Source organism: Macaca mulatta, chromosome 18 (genome assembly GCF_049350105.2).
Source record: "Macaca mulatta isolate MMU2019108-1 chromosome 18, T2T-MMU8v2.0, whole genome shotgun sequence".
NCBI lineage: Eukaryota > Metazoa > Chordata > Mammalia > Primates > Cercopithecidae > Macaca > Macaca mulatta.
This window is the reverse complement of record NC_133423.1, coordinates 18,760,063-18,778,019: the sequence shown is the minus strand read 5'-3', so window position 1 is coordinate 18,778,019 and position 17,957 is coordinate 18,760,063. Positions and strand designations below refer to the sequence as shown.

General features: G+C 35.9%; 1 protein-coding gene across 6 annotated transcripts in view; it reads right to left on the bottom strand.

The window, feature by feature from the left end:
* PIGN (phosphatidylinositol glycan anchor biosynthesis class N) overlaps window positions 1-17,957 on the bottom strand; it is a 158,679-nt gene that overhangs the window by 92,763 nt on the left and 47,959 nt on the right. For all 6 annotated transcript variants that reach the window (XM_077975115.1, XM_077975116.1, XM_077975114.1 and 3 more), the window contains 6 exons: window positions 17,088-17,218; window positions 16,025-16,141; window positions 13,409-13,449; window positions 10,534-10,593; window positions 9,091-9,183; window positions 8,350-8,405 (listed from right to left, as the gene is read on the bottom strand). In XM_077975115.1, coding sequence (XP_077831241.1) covers window positions 8,350-8,405; window positions 9,091-9,183; window positions 10,534-10,593; window positions 13,409-13,449; window positions 16,025-16,141; window positions 17,088-17,218 — 498 coding nt within the window. The remainder of the gene's footprint in view (window positions 1-8,349; window positions 8,406-9,090; window positions 9,184-10,533; window positions 10,594-13,408; window positions 13,450-16,024; window positions 16,142-17,087; window positions 17,219-17,957) is intronic.

Genomic DNA, 17,957 nt, shown 5'->3' with positions numbered 1-17,957 from the left:
TGGAACGTACCTCAAAATCATAAGAGCTATTTATGGCAAACCCACAGCCAATATCATACTGAATGGGCAAAAACTGGAAAAATTCCCTTTGAAAACTGGCCCAAGACAGGGATGCCCTCTCTCACCACTCCTATTCAACATAGTGTTGGAAGTTCTGGCTAGGGCAATTAGGCAAGAGAAAGAAATCAAGGGTATTCGGTTAGGAAAAGAAGAAGTCAAACTGTCTCTGTTTGCAGATGACATGATTGTATATTTAGAAAACCCCATTGTCTCAGCCCAAAATCTCCTTAAGCTGATAAGCAACTTCAGCAAAGTCTCAGGATACAAAATTAATGTGCAAAAATCACAAGCATTCTTATACACCAGTAACAGACAAACAGACAGCCAAATCAGGAATGAACTTCCATTCACAATTGCTTCAAAGAGAATAAAATACCTAGGAATCCAACTTACAAGGGATATAAAGGACCTCTTCAAGGAGAACTACAAACCACTGCTCAGTGAAATCAAAGAGGACACAAACAAATGGAAGAACATACCATGCTCATGGATAGGAAGAATCAATATCGTGAAAATGGCCATACTGCCCAAGGTAATTTATAGATTCAATGCCATCCCCATCAAGCTACCAATGAGTTTCTTCACAGAATTGGAAAAAACTGCTTTAAAGTTCATATGGAACCAAAAAAGAGCCCGCATCTCCAAGACAATCCTAAGTCAAAAGAACAAAGCTGGAGGCATCACGCTACCTGACTTCAAACTATACTACAAGGCTACAGTAACCAAAACAGCATGGTACTGGTACCAAAACAGAGATATAGGCCAATGGAACAGAACAGAGTCCTCAGAAATAATACCACACATCTACAGCCATCTGATCTTTGACAAACCTGAGAGAAACAAGAAATGGGGAAAGGATTCCCTATTTAATAAATGGTGCTGGGAAAATTGGCTAGCCATAAGTAGAAAGCTGAAACTGGATCCTTTCCTTACTCCTTATACGAAAATTAATTCAAGATGGATTAGAGACTTAAATGTTAGACCTAATACCATAAAAATCCTAGAGGAAAACCTATGTAGTACCATTCAGGACATAGGCATGGGCAAAGACTTCATGTCTAAAACACCAAAAGCAACGGCAGCAAAAGCCAAAATTGACAAATGGGATCTCATTAAACTAAAGAGCTTCTGCACAGCAAAAGAAACTACCATCAGAGTGAACAGGCAACCTACAGAATGGGAGAAAAGTTTTGCAATCTACTCATCTGACAAAGGGCTAATATCCAGAACCTACAAAGAACTCAAACAAATTTACAAGAAAAAAACAAACAACCCCATCAAAAAGTGGGCAAAGGATATGAACAGACATTTCTCAAAAGAAGACATTCATACAGCCAACAGACACATGAAAAAATGCTCATCATCACTGGCCATCAGAGAAATGCAAATCAAAACCACAATGAGATACCATCTCACACCAGTTAGAATGGCGATCATTAAAAAGTCAGGAAACAACAGGTGCTGGAGAGGATGTGGAGAAATAGGAACACTTTTACACTGTTGGTGGGATTGTAAACTAGTTCAACCATTATGGAAAACAGTATGGCGATTCCTCAAGGATCTAGAACTAGATGTACCATATGACCCAGCCATCCCATTACTGGGGATATACCCAAAGGATTATAAATTATGCTGCTATAAAGACACATGCACACGTATGTTTATTGTAGCACTATTCACAATAGCAAAGACTTGGAATCAACCCAAATGTCCATCAGTGACAGATTGGATTAAGAAAATGTGGCACATATACACCATGGAATACTATGCAGCCATCAAAAAGGATGAGTTTGTGTCCTTTGTAGGGACATGGATGCAGCTGGAAACCACCATTCTTAGCAAACTATCACAAGAACAGAAAACCAAACACCGCATGTTCTCACTCATAGGTGGGAACTGAACAATGAGATCAGTTGCACTTGGGAAGGGGAACATCACACACCGGGGCCTATCATGGGGAGGGGGAAGGGGGGAGGGATTGCATTGGGAGTTATACCTGATGTAAATGACGAGTTGATGGGTGCTGACGAGTTGATGGGTGCAGCACACCAACATGGCACAAGTATACATATGTAACAAACCTGCACGTTATGCACATGTACCCTACAACTTAAAGTATAATAATAATAAATAAATTTAAAAAATAATAAAAAAATAAAAAAATAAAAAAATAAAAAAAATAAAAAAATAAATAAAAAAAAAGAAGACATGCTGACATTATGTGCATATATAAAAGTGATTAAAAAGAAACATATGATGTTAATGTGAAAAAAACCCACTGGACTAAAGAAATAAAGGGCCTATGGTTCTCAGTAAATGGTGATAACTGTTTTTTCTGATAACACCAAACATTAAAGACTTGTAATGCAGAGCTAACAATTAGTCAATGCCCTCAAATATATCTATTTCAAAATACCTCAAAGGAGGAATGAAATTTTTTAATGGGTAAAAGTAAATACCCTTAAAAATAATTTAACACATAATTTCTGTGGTTCACATCTCCCTAAATGATTAAAAAATAATTTTCAATTTAGTATTCCACCTGGTTCTGGTATATTTTCCAATTTTATATAACTAATATAATTAATAAATTCTGATTACAGTCAGGCACAGTAGCTCAGGCCTGCAATCCCAAAACTTTGGGAGGCCAAGGCAGGTGGATCACTTGAGCCCAGGAGTTCAAGATAAGCTTGGGCAACATAGGGAGATCCCATCTCTATAAAAAGTAATAATAATGATAAAATAAAATTCTGATTATGATGCTAGCTAATATGTTTTCCATATGACTGTTAAATTTTATGTTTTATAGACCTCACACTTTTAATTATTTTTAAATATTTAGTTCTTTAATCAAAGTAGAATTTAGTTTTGTGAATGAAATGAGGTTATGAGAGCTAGCCTTATTTTTTCCAAATAGTTAATTTTCTTAGTACAAATCTTTCTCCTACTGATTTGAAACACCACCTTTAGTCAAAACCAAATCCCATATACTTAAGATAGTCCCAAACTTATGAGAGTTTGACTTAGGATTTTGCAGATAGCACGGAAGTGATATTCATTCAGTAGAAAGCATACTTTGAGTACCCATACAATCATTTTGTTTTTCACTTTCAATATAGTATTCAATAAATTACATGAGATATTCAATACTTTATTATACAATCGGCTTTATCTTAGATGATTCTGACCAACTGTAGGCTAATATAAGTGTTCTCAGCACATTTAAGGTAGGCTAGACTAAGCTACGATATTCAGTAGGTTAGGTGTATTAAATCCATTTTGCACTTACAATATTTTCAACTTAGGGATGTAACCCTATCATAAGTCAAGGTGCATGTTGTAGACAAGTGAATCTTGTCTTTTATGTACTCACGAATCAGTCCCACTAAATCTATATGTTTAGTCTGCATCAATATCACATGTTTTAGAGTTATAATAGCTTTAGAATGTATTTTGTTATCTAGGAGAGCAAATCTCTTGTTCTTCTTTCTCAAAACTAATTAAGCTATTCTTGAACACTTATTTTTGCTATAAATTTTAAAATTATGTTTTTGAATTATACAAAAATCCTTTAGTTATAATACCATATTCAGTAAGTAATTTGGAGAGGACCGACATTTTTACAATATTGAACAGTACTATCCAACATTTGTTTATTTATATTGTCTGTTATGTCCTTAATAAAATTTGATAGTTTTCTTTACAATGTACATTTCTCATCATTTTATTGCTGAGTATTTTATTTCTATTATGAATCCTTTTCCAATTACATATTCTACTGAATTTGTGCCAATGATTAGAATATCTATTTATTTTGATAAATATACTTTTAAAAATACATTTTATCAAAGCAATATATGCACATATTTTGAAAAAAATCAAACAGTACACAAGGGCATAATAATTCTTTTTCATTTCTTAGTTCACCAACCCAGACCAAAAAGTTTTACATGTGTTTGTTTTTAGTTATTCCGGTAGTTGCCTACATTTTTAAAAAACATGTTCTTCTTACTTTTTCTTGACTTGATGACTGGGGGTACTTTTTGTTGACTCCCTGTTGTCTCTGGCTTTCCTCGCCACTCAATTTGGCTATATCACATTTTTACCTCCTTTTTTGGTGACCTTGGTTACTTTCATAATCTAATACCCAAGGCTGGGCGTGGTGGCTCATGCCTATAATCCCAGTACTTTGGGAGGCCGAGGAGGGCGGATCATGAGGTCAGGAGTTCGAGACCAGCCTAGCCAACATGGTGAAACCCCGTCTCTACTAAAAATACAAAAATTTGCTGGGTGTGGTGGCACGCGCTTGTAATCCCAGCTACTCAGGAGGCTGAGGAAGGAGAATTGCTTGAACCTGGGAGGCTGAGGTTGCAGTGAGCCGAGATTGAGCTACTGCACTCCAGCCTAGGCAACAGGACGAGACTCAGTCTCAAAACAAAACAAAACAAAACAAAACAAAAACTAATACCTAAACCTCTGACTAATTAAACTAAAGATAAAATTCTCCATATTCTATTTCATGAAGAAAATAGCACCGCCACTATTCCATGTACATTTCCTTCCCTCTCTGCCTTCCAACCTGTTAACTGTACTTGTACATTTTCAAGGCTGCTAACATTTGCATCATATTTGGTAATCATAATTCATTCTTCCCTGTTTTGTCCAAGGATTGACTCTAAAAGCTGAAAACCAATATTTATATCATCATGACTATTTAAATACTATCCACTGAAAAACAAAGTTTTATGCTACAATTAGATTTTCTCATCTATTTCTTGAAAGCCTTGACCCACACGACAATGTTCAAAGGAATTCCCTTTCTCACAGTCCTAGCAACTGTCCAAAATCATGCCACATCTGAGGGTGCTTTATATTTGAAGCATGCTTTCTTATAAAGTTTGAAATGTTTCTTTCTCCCTTTTCTGATTGTCATGTTTTGTTTTTGGTGGGGGGGTGGCGCAGATGAAGAAATGTATGCTTTCTATATATACATCATGTCCTTAATTTCTTTCAGCTTCTTACTCAATCTATCTATTACTTAAAATTCATTTCATTTAGTTTGAGGTCTACACACTTCCTATTCTAATTTGGAGGATCTGCCTCTCATTTGGACCATTCTTATACAATTTATCTTTCTTTAAGTTTTTTGTGGCATTCTTCTTATGAAATATTTATTTTATTAAATGTAAGAGTTATTTTTAATGCATCTAGTACCTATCTACATTTTGCAAAGTTAATGCTGCTTTTGTTTTATGGATGCAATAGTTTCTTAAATATTTCTGAGAATTTTAATGTTTTTAGGTTTGGTTCTGTTCCTTGAGTTTCATATGACCTCAAGAGTCTATTTCTCATGTTATCTTAGATCTTTTTGGTCATATTGCAGGCTTTTAGCAAGTGGTGATTTTTAGCCAGACAGGTCTACAGGCAGGGCTGGTCACTACACTCCAGGGTGGGTGAGCCAGTACATGGGAATCAGCCATCTTGCCAGGCCCCCAGAGGACACAAAGGTAGTAGTGGCTCTAAATATGTATGTGTAGGCAGACACTGAACATCAAAGTAGGGGAAGTCTATGATCAGTTACCATGCCACATGGAAAAAGTGGGAGCAGTATACACCTGAACCCTTGCTGAAGAGTCCTTCCCTAACCAGCCTTTCTTTCTTTTCTTTTCTTTTCTTTTTTTTTTTTTTCCAGACAGGGTCTCACTCTGTTGCCCAGGCTGGAGTGTAGTGGTGGGATCTTGGCTCACTGCTGCAACCTCCGCCTCCTGGGTTCAAGTGATTCTCATGCCTCAGCCTCCCGAGTGACTGGGATTACAGGCAGGTGTCACCATGCCTGGCTCATTTTTATATTTTTTGGTAGAGGCAGGGTTTCACCACATTGGCCAGGCTCCTAACCAGCCTTTCTAAAGTGGCTGGTCTAAAGTAGCCCTCACTTATTCTCACTCTCAACAGACCTTGTATTTTCTTCATAAAAGGAATTGATAATGTATTTCTTATTCACTTCTTCATTTGGTTATAGTTTGCCTGTGACACTACTGTACAAATAAATTCTATGAATGCAAAGCCTTTGTCTATCTTGTTCACTGCTATATCCACAAAACACATACCAGTCAATCAATATTTCTTGAAAAAGGTATGAACACTTACATATTCCTCAGAACCAATTCCACTAACAAATCTCAATTCTATACTACAATAAAAGAAAATTAAAATTAGCATAAGAGATGTAAATAACATAATATCCTAATGATATATTTAGGGTAATCAATTTTATATGATTGTAACTTGCAAAATGCTAATTTCATTTTATTTTTACTGTCCTAATACACACATACATACACACAAACAAAGTCAAGTATACAACCACATTATTCAGAGGGTAATACAATATTTATGCCTTTCTTTTTTGTTTTTGAGATGGAGGCTCGCTCTGTTGCCCAGGCTGGAGTACAGTGGCATGATCTCAGCTCACTGCAACCTCCGCCTCCTGGGTTCAAGTGATTCTCCTGCCCCAGCCTCTGGAGTAGCTGGGATTACAGGCATGCGCCACCATGCCCAGCAAATTTTTGTATTTTCAGTAGAGACAGGGTATCACCATGTTGGCCAGGCTGGTCTCAAACTCCTGGCCTTGTGATCCGCCCGCCTCGGCCTCCCAAAGTGCTGGGATTATAGGTGTGAGCCACCGCGCCCGGCCACTTTTCTAATTTATGAATATCACACTAGTGCAACAGAAGTTGTCAAAAATAATTCCAATGAAGTCATTCAATCACATCCTTAAGATTCATAGATAAAACAATTTCTATTTAATTAGTCAACAGCAAAATCCTTGCTAATCGAATGTGAACCTCAAAGATGCAAGCCCAACACAGTCAGTAGTGCAGAGCCAGGTCTGTGATCTAGATCTTCCCTCTCCTGATTCAAGGAAAACACATCTTCCTGGACCTGAGATAGCAACAATCTGCTGCTCACCAAAGTCGGCCCTCTTCTTTGCCTACTGTAACAGTTAATATTGAGTGTCAACTTGATTGAAGGTTGTAAAGTATTGTTCTTGGGTGTGTCTGTGACATTGTTGCCAAAGGAGATTAACCTTTGAGTCAGTGGAGTGGGAGAAGCAGACCCACCCTCAATCTGGGTAGGCATCATCTAATCAGCTGCCAGCACAGCTAGAATAAAGCAGGCAGAAGAATGTGGAACGAGCAGACTTGCTGAGTTTTCCAGCCTCGTATTTCTCCTATGCTGGATGCTGCCTGCCCTTGAACATTAGACTCGGAATTCTTCAGCTTTTGGACTCTTGGACTTACACCAGTGGTTTGCTAGGGGCTCTCTGGCCTTTGGCCACAGACTGAAGGCTACACTGTCAGCTTCCCTACTTTTGAGGTTTTGGGACTCAGACTGGCTTCCTTGCTCCTCATATTGCAGACGGCCTATTCTGGATGTCACCTTGTGATTATGAGAGTCGATACCCCTTAATAAACTCCCCTTCACATATACATCTATCCTATTAGTTCTGTCCCTCTAGAGAACCCTAACACACTCACCCAGTAGGAGTTGATGTCTCCTAGAATTCTAGAGCCTCCTATATGTGTAGCAATTCTCCAGGCTCAGCAACCCAAGTAGCTGGGACTACAGGCATGCGTCACTATGTGTGGCTAATTTTTGTATTTTTAGTAGACACGGGGTTTCACCATGTTGCCCAGGCTGGTCTCGATCTCCTGAGCTCCAGAAATCTGCCCACCTCAGCCTCCCAAAGTGCTGGGACTACAGGCATGAGCCACTGCGCCCAGCCTGTCTTTATTCTTATGGCTTCAAAATCTTCACAAGCAACATACATCTTCTGAGATCCAAGCCTCTCTTTCTAATTAATTAACTGATATCTTCAAATGTAAGTTGAACTTAGTAACATTCATCTTTGTCTCCTGAACTAGTTCTTTCAATAAGCTATATGGAACCAGCATCTTCCTAATCAACCAAGCCAAGTGCCAGGAAGTTACACTCTTTCCTGCCCCCACACCTTCCTAGCCAACCAGTCAAGCCCTATGGAGTTCATCGCCTTAATATTTCTCATGTATCTCTCCATTCCTCCATCCCTCTTCCAGCCATTCAAAGTTATCTAGCACCTGGCTCATTATTTAACAACAGTAATAGAAGAGGATTTCAATTTGGAGTTTACACTAATGTATATAAAATGGCAAACTGTATAAGTAAACTAATCCTATCACTCAGAGAAAAACTGCAAACTCAGTGGAAAATTCTTTCCTTCAAGTTAATAAAAAAATGTAAGGGACTTACTTAAATGGTGTAAACAAAAATGGTAAAGTAACTTCTTTTTTCTGAGTCATTTTCACCTGGGAACCAAGTATGAAAATATTACAAATGAGAAAAAAAATGAATTTCATTTTGAAATATAAACATCCATTAAAATGATTCTTTAGGGATGGTTAACCACTTTGAAAATAAATGGAATTTTATGTTACTATATTGTTTCATAAATATTTAAAGAAAAATTTAACATTTTCTTACTATCTCAATAAGCTGAGAATTAAACATATCAATCTTGCAAAATAACATACTGTAATTAAAACTGTACTTCCTTAACTCTGAAAATAAAACAAGCCAAACTACTTATTCTTAAAAGCGTTAAGAATAACAGAAGGTTTTAGTCAAAGAGTCACCTCTTTAAACTCTTAACGGATCTCATAACGTACATGGAATGACAAGAAATGTTGCAATCTCATTATAATAAGACTTCTATGGGGCAAATTCTAATAGTTAAAGAATTGACTTGCAGTCGTTGTAAGCATACGTGGTAATCTTACATTCAGTCATTCCCCTCAAAGATAATTTGATGCCCTCAGACTGAGCCATAGAACCTACACTTCAGAAATGTGAAACAAGTCAAATACGTAAGATTTAAGGGTAAATTACAGGGAAATAGTTAAAAAACAAAATCAAGTATTTCCCCTTAATATATTCAATATTTAAATTGTAGTACTGTCCATTTTTGTGTGTGCCTTTTTAAATTTTTTTTACCTTGAACTGTTCAAGAATCTGTACTGCATTTGTAAACATGCTCTCTGCTTTGAAGAGATCAGTGTTGTTAAGATAATCCACAGGAAGGATTCCCTGCAAATAACAAACACCAGCTTATTGATAGTATTCAGACAGCTCAGGCTATTCTTATAAAACAAAACAGACTGAAAAGCAATAAAGATAAGGCATATGGACAAATAAATAATTGAAATAGTTAAATGAAAAATCTTTTTAAAACTATAACTGAAAAATGTTCTATTATTTTTCTCATAAAGTAGATGTATTAAGATAAGCAAAGCAAGAGATGAATTAAATTCACTAACACCTGGCATTGGCTGAGAGATAACTATGTTCTAGGAAGTGAACTGAGTGCTTCACACACAAAAAACAATTACTATGGTAGGCCACAGCCAGCATACTTAAAATGAAAGACTTCAGACATATCAGAGTGTACCGTACATAATAAGAGTAAGGACTATTCTGTTAAACTTTTGTTTCATTATACACATACACAAACACTATGACTGTTGGGGTCATATTACTCAGCATTCTGGGTTAAATAACATTATTTTTTAAGAGTACATTTGATTTTGAAGAGCTAATAAGAGTGGCTGGTTGAAATAGTTATTTTCGGCATTTCGGTATCCAGGGCCCATTCTTAACAGCATTACTATTTTCTGTTGAGAAGTCTTGCCCATTAGATACAGCATGTTAGGTTTATAATCCAGGGACCTGCTGATTGTAACCCAGGCTAGATCATCTGGAATTTGACTCCTGATAGTCAAGGGATATAAACTAAGGTATAATGCTACTCTACCCTCATGTCAGTGCCCTGAGAACAGCTCTGCTATGGGATCATGGCTGTGGTTCCTTCTTCCAAGTCTCCAGATATCCTGGTTCCAGGTTATTCCAAGCCTGGTTTTCAAGCATCACTTTGTTTCAGCAAATCACCAATATCTTTTCAATAACTACCCTTTAAACGAAGTCAGTTTTTGCTGCTTGTAATAAAAAAATTACTTACACATTTCTATCACTTATAACCAGAATACAAATATATAAATCATACATATTTTAGAAAATTAAAGTATTTAAAGAAAAGCTATTTGGCTCATGTTCCATGTTACAGAATATAATACACAAGCAATTATGAGGTACTGCATATTTAGAAATAAATATACAGGAATATATAGTTATAAATGTAATCAAAGATCATATAAGCTGGAAGCAGTGCCTGTAATCCCAGACACTTGGGAGGCTGAGATGGGAGGACTGCTTGAGCCCAGAAGTTCAAGACTAGCCTGGGCAACACAGCAAGACCCCGTCTAAAAAAAAAAAAGAAAAAAAAGACCCCCAGATTATTCAGAAACACATAAAAAAGAGTAAATTTTACTGTGCAATAGTTTTTTTTATACTGAGAGTTGATAATAAAATTTTATTCCTTACCACTGAGTTAAGAGGAAAGGGAACTCCAATAAGAGAAGTCATCAATGGTGCAATATCAGCCTACAAATAAAAAAGCTCAATTCTAAGAGGTCTATGGACATCAACAAAGAAATTAAATAATGTAATACAACCATATTTTGGAATATAACCATGATATTTGTTATAACCAGTTACCTTCAAACATGTATTTAATACAAAAAGATATTAATCTCTAAAAGTGTCATTTGCTAGACATATATGAACCTATAAAAAAAAATTTCAAAAGAAACCAGTAAAAGCCCTAAATGTAAAACATACTAAAACAAAAAATTACTTATCCTATTAGCTAAGAATTTGACCATTTTATGTAACAGTTTTTCAGTATTATACAAGGATGCCTTATTTAGACATAAAATGAATATCAAGAGTAGACTTTAACTGGAGAAATGTATATATTAACTAGAAAAACAAAGTATCATAAGGATACTTTGACCAGCCAGTGATGTTCAGAAAAGACATAAACCAGAGAAGAGGCTCTTTAGTCAAAAGATCCCAAATACCATTTTGGATATCTCCTCTTCAAGGTCATTTTCTCGGAAGACTTGTTCATCTTTTTTCTATCTTCACTTCCTCACCTTCCCATCACTCTTCTGCCCACTGTGGCTCACTCTGACCTTTTATCATTCCATAGACTGCTCTCTCTAAGAGAGCTAACCACCCATTTTCTAAATCTAATTGACTACGTTTATATAAGTCCTTATAATTTTTCAGGCAATGAAGTATTCGGAATTGAGAACGCCCAGCTTCAAATTTTCAGGCAGGTTTTTTAACCCTCCAATTGCTCGATTTCTTTATCAGTTAAAAAAATAAATACAAGTTTTTCCCTTAAAGAGGTATGACAGGATTAAATGAGATAAAACTTATAAAGTACTCGGCACATAATAAGCCTGTGACAATGATAGCTACAAGTGTTGCTGGCATTACTAGACCTTTCAGCAGTATGGCATAGGCCACTCCTTTCTTGGCTTCAACACCACACAGCTGAGTTTCTTCTCTCTCACTGGCTCCTCCTTTTCAGATACCTTCACTACTCCCTCACTTAAAGTTGGAATTCATCAAGTTTGTTCCCAGGCTCTCAATCTTTCTCACTTGCTACTATTTAGACTGTCCTCCAGGTGCCCTCCTGCAGAAAACTGGAAATCTCCAAAGTCTTTCTAGTCGCCTTTTCCTTTTCCCTCAGAATCCACTGTCAGCCACCTCTAATCTCTTCTCCACGCTGCAGCCAGGGGGATTCTTCCACACACAAAAAACCACATCGTGTCACTCTCTAGGCTTCAAACTCTTCAAGGATTCTTTGAACTTTCAGAATTAAGTTCACAAGGCCCATGAGACCCTGAAGGGTCTGTGCGTCCCTTCTTCTGCCTCACGCCACCCCATGGCTTCTATTGCGGTATAACGGCTTTCTTCAAGACCCTTTAATACACCATGTAACCTCTCACCAGAACTTAGTGTATGCATTTCCTCTGCCTGAAAAGCCCTCCTCCTACTGCCTTGGCCTGCTAATTTCTGCTTATTCATGAATCTTAGCTCAATCCTCGACTTCTCAGGAAGACTTTGCTGACCACAGTCTATCACATACATCCACTCTACAGTCTCACTGCTGCACAAATCTCTTTTGTAGTAGTTACCACAGCTTCAAGTTTACATGTATTTGTACAACAGACTGATGAGTATCTGTTCTTACCCCTAAGGTATAAATTTCCCAGGAAGGGGATTAAGTCTGCCTTCTCACCACTAAATACTTACACTTAGTACAAAGTTGAAACACACCACAGACACATCACAGTGTTAGTAGAAGGAATGAATAGAAGAAGAGATTCCCATTTGATGGAGATCTGAAGCAGGAATGTTCGCCAACAGACTGACAATTCAGAGAGCAGTAACTGAATCTATGTTAAATTGCTGATTATGATCTGGTCTGGCTATGAATACGAGATGTTCTTGTTTGTGATCTTCAAGTCATTCCTGTCTTTTTTGACAGTGATTTTTAATTGCAAATTAATAAATTGCTATTCTGACTTAATATGTTCATGTTCATTTACTTGGGTAGTATGCATCTATCCTGGGAGAAGACTATTCTTATTATGCTGGGAAGAAACAAGTTTCTACAACCACAGGTCTGAAAGTGAGACCCTGGACCTTGATTTGTCCATCACAGTAAGTAATCTCAGCTTGTGTGGTGACCTGGAAGGCAAGATACTCCTGCCACTTTGGAAGCCATATCCCAATGATGCTATACCTTCTATAAATAGCGAAAATGGCTATTAAAGTAGCATGTTTTTAACAATGACAACTATGTGCTTCATATTTACAGACAATGCTACTAGTCTAACTTTATCAGACTGGCTATACATTTTCCTCTAACAGAAAGTTTCTAGCTGAGTAATTTATAATCTCATCACTTTTTTCCCATTGCATTTGTAAGGTTGCTGGTTAGAAGTAAAGGTAAAATATGTGTTAACAAAAAGAAAATGTAACTGATATACTATAGGAAAGGAATCCATAACAGAAATTTTAATAGATCTGTGCATAAATTAAGCAATACAATCATGAAAAGCAATCACAGAAATTTAACAGGCATGCGAACTTCAATTTACATAACAAATAATTATCCAGCGTTATTTGGAAAAAGTCTTTTATTTTCACTTGAAGTTGTGTTTGTTTTGCCACAAGACAGATTAGTTGAGCTAAAATATTTGCACTAAAAGAATTCCCCTTAGTAACTGAAATGTTTTGAAAAAGAATTTGTCAATATTATCTATTTTTTATAGTTTTTTACTAACCTCCTTATAGAAGATAAAATTAAATTTGAATGTAATAAAATCAAAATGGATACCTGATTGACATCTAGCCTCTTCCAGTTCTCCAATCTCCACTCTGAAAGATAAAATCAGACACAAGATCTGATGTTAAGATTTAAAAAAGAATAAATCATTTGATTTTTAGGAGTGCCCAATACTTATGAAAAACATAGGTATTAGAAATGTCTATTTTAAGCCAACTATGAATAAAAATCATGCTTAAAGGCAAAGGTATATTTTTTTAAATAATTTTTTAAAAAGTAAATATTTGGTGTTTCCTGTGATGATTTATTAAGCTTCTTAAATGCTCTTTGGGAGATAATTGTTTCAAAATATCAGAGGCTGAGGAAGGAAAGATGGAAGTGAAAAAGCACAATGGTAACAACTGTCAGCATTGAAAACTCATTACAATCCTGTTTGAGAGAGTATTAAGGCAACTGATAGGAAGTTAATTAATTCAAGCTTCTCTTTTTTTCTGTGATGGCAGTTGCTCCCAAAACACTTAAAACTGTAGTTGTGATATTCCTGTAGTCACTAATCACAAATGTTAACATAGTATATTGAGTTATTATTAAAATTGCCTTCAAAGATAGGCTCATTCTTCCATTTTGCTACACATAAATTCAGAAATTGCATCAAACAGAAATCGAAACAAGTGATTATGAGAGACCAAGTTTTGATTTAATGGCTTTAGGATATACTGCCAAAAGCATTATAAGATATTGTATAATAAAATTTCATTCAATAAGCTAATTAAAGTTTAAAAATATGTTTCTGACTCTACTAGTCAACTGCCAAAAATTCACAATAATCAGTTGATGAAAAAGTGCACATTCCTTCTCTCTAAAATGTATATTTAATATTCATATGAGAAAAAATGCATTTATTTTGTGACAATTCTTGAAATCATGTGATTCTAAAACATCAATTCAGTGAGAAATCAAATGCCAAAATAAAGTTAAATCTCATAAATACAAACATACTACTTACCCTACTTTCTATTTTGATCCAATCCAATCCATTTATCACAGAGCAGTCAGAAAGGTAGCTCCTATGGCAAACTGGAATGTTGGCAATGCTCTAACAGGTTTTAACGATAGAGCACTGCACTCAGAATGTACTTCATGCTCTCCTTACCCAGGCTTTAGTGCATCAAATGATCTACCTCTTGTTTACCTCTCCAACCTCTCAACTCATTATACTCTGCTCCTAGCTGACAGTGCTCAGCCACATCAGCCTTCCAATTCTGTTCCTCGAACAAGCTAAGCTCTTTGTATTTTTTGCCTCTTCATTTGCTATTCCCTCTGCCTGCAACATTCCTGCCCTAACCTTCATATGAATGGCTCCCTCTTATCCTAACTGTGAAGAGATGTACTATTAGCCCACTCTATAAAATGTATCCTGCTCCATAAGGGAAACTTCTAGGGTACTGCAAATGTATGGCGAATCTGGGTGGAGATTACGTGGTACATATATATGCAGGTAAAATTCATAAAGCTATACATTTAAAACTAATGCATTTTGCCTCCTTTGCTCAATATCTTAATAAAAACATGGGAAACTGAGTCAGGCATGGTACACATCTGTGGTTCCAGCTACTTGGGAGGCTGGGGCAGGAAGATTGCTTGAGCCCAGGAGTTCCAGTTTGTAGTGAGCTACGATTGGCCTGTGAACCTGTTAACAGTTACTACATTCCAGCCCATTCCATTCCTTTAGAGACACAGCAAGAACCTGTCTCTAAAGAAACTGTGGGGGACAGGGTGGAGAAAGGAGCCTGGTCCTACCTCCTCTTTTATCATATCACCCTGATTTTCTTCATAAAATTATCATAATGTGTAAGTTTTGTTTATAATTGCTTTAATTCTCCTACTAGAATGTTAAGTTCTGAGAAAGCAGGGGCTATCTCAAAGATATACAGTAGATGAAAAAAAGAGTCCTCTAGCTTCTTTTTCTTTCATACCTAAATAAATCTGAAAATAATAATGACAGTGTACTGGTTGCACTGTTCTGGCCCTTTGTCAATGTCTCCTCTGTGGACCTGTGATTTGGCATGATGCTCTCCATCAGCACTTACAAACATATAAGAAATCGCCCTCTGAAAAATGCACCATTACTTACTGAAGACATGCTATTGAGTGCCTTATTCACTGTGCTCTTCTGTCTTCATTAGGGCCTAGGGTTGAAATAGCTCAGTACTACCTCTTGCTTTTTATCTAATAGAGATATCTTGTAGGTAGTGTGATTTTATAACTGATAGTATGTACTTTGCTTGAGTTGAAAAATCTCAATCAAACTGATAATTTACCTCTATGAAACCTTAAATTTCCTCTTATTTAATTTTTATTTACTCTACCTCACATTCAAATTAATTAATAAATTAATAAAAGAACATCGACAGTTCAGTTTATCAGTTGAGACATTCAGAAAGGTCTAGTTATTAGCAGTGGTGTGCTGGGAAGGTTTCAACAAATGGCTCTTTGAGAAGAGAAAAACCAACAATCCCTTGTAGTGTTTGCATAGAAACAGTAATGGCACAAATGTCAAAATGAGGGATTTACAACTAAAATTTGAAAAGTGATTTCTTAAAAAATTAAACTTTGTCCTTATTTTAAAAGGCTATATTTATAAACACAGTAAAGAAATGCTTGTACCTTTCAAAAATGAATCATCAAATTGCTGAGCTGATACTCTTTGGGGATAATTGATTCCAGCTCCCCAAGTGACTAAAGGAGTTAAAGTCTCTGAAGGATGACCAGCCCCATGGGAACCTACAAATAAGATACCAAGAATAATAAGACAAATATAGAACAACTAACTTACAACTAAATATTTTTTAAATAGTTTGTTTTGAAGAGTTGATCCATATATAGTTAATTATAGTGACTACATTGCCAAATGGTTACAACCTTTTATGACAATTAGTTTGGCAATATTCCTATAAAGCAAGTTAGAGAAACAACAACAAACAGGCAAAAACTAAAACAAAAAACCAGAATGCCTGCTGAGTAACTATGTTTGAAAGAATAGAAATAATAACAATAAGACATGGAAGAAGTGTTGCTGCTGCCAGAGTAGCACTGCAGACAGGAAGAACAGAGAGCTCCCTTGGGCAGTAACCACCCAAGCTTGGGGCTAGCAGTAGAGACTTAGTCTGTTCTGGAGAAGATGGTAAGGTCTCTGGGCCTTTTTCTTCCAGGCCACTCTGGCAGGTAGAGCCAAAAGAAGTCCTTTATAAAGTGGAATTCAAATCACTAGAAATTCATATTGTGATTTGGGGACAAATTTCATCTTTGCTTTATTTTGTTCTCTGTGCACACATTGCATTTGCCTTGGGAATCTCACAGGGTGCACAGGCTTATCCGGGACAGAATTTCAGCAGCCATCGGTCCCTCAGTAATACCATCTTAACACCACTCCCTCTGCCAACATATACACTTAATTCTCTGTAGATAAATAATAGTTACTTTTTATTTTCTTCTCCACTTTCCTCTAGTTTCTCATTTGTAAATGAGAATATATTCGTTTTTTAGTTAGAGAAAATATTTTTTATATAAGATCAGTTGTTTTTTAGGCTAACATTTTAAGCACAAAATTATGTGCTAGACACTTTGTATATACCAAGACATCTAATCCTCTCAACATCATAAAATATTTGCCAGCTACATTTATCACTACTTCAATTGTAAGGTACATATCAATTAAAGACACACTAACCCCAGTCTGTCATTCCATGGTCAGAGGTAAAGATAAATGTTGTTTTCCCATCATTTCCATAGAAATGGTTAAACATAGACACGATTTCTTTAACTCCATCATCAACTTTTTTAATATTATCCTTGTAGTCTCTATGTATAAAGAAACAGAGGAACAAATTAAATTAATTTGGAGAAATCAAATGTATTCAATGTGGATTTACTACATTCAAAATCAGTAACTTCTGAAATGCTTTTAGATTTCATCGTTAATATTTTAAAATCAGAGCACTCTAGACTTTTAATGAAGCAAAATAACCCAAAATAGTTTTCAAAAATGATATAAAAGGGGACTGATTAACAAATATATTTTAATAAACCCTTTTAGGTCCTAAATGAGATAGATGACTTTCATGTCTCTCACTCTCACTACATAAACTATACTTTTCTGGCCACATTAAAAGTATCATTTCAAGTATAGAATATTTTCATTCCCTAAAGTGCTTGTGATATAAAATATAATAGCATGCTTTGAACATATTATATTTGAGATTGCCATACAACTGAACAAGGTTCTTTTGATACGAATATTCCATCAATTACAACAGTGCCTCACGTTTAAGAAAGGGATTGTGAGGTATTCATTACTGGTAGCTAACCCAATAGGCTTCATAGCTACTGTTAGGCTAATCTAAACCAAATGCAAAATAAGAAATAAGAGTATAACATGGTATCTTCCTTTTACTTGTGGTCTTCAAAAGTGAGAAAAATATTTGCTGTTATATATAAGGAGTGTTACTGAATTATGGTATACAAAAATTTATACAATTTATATGCTAGATACAATACTAATTAAACGGAATACACAAGGAATAGATAATTACGTCTTTTG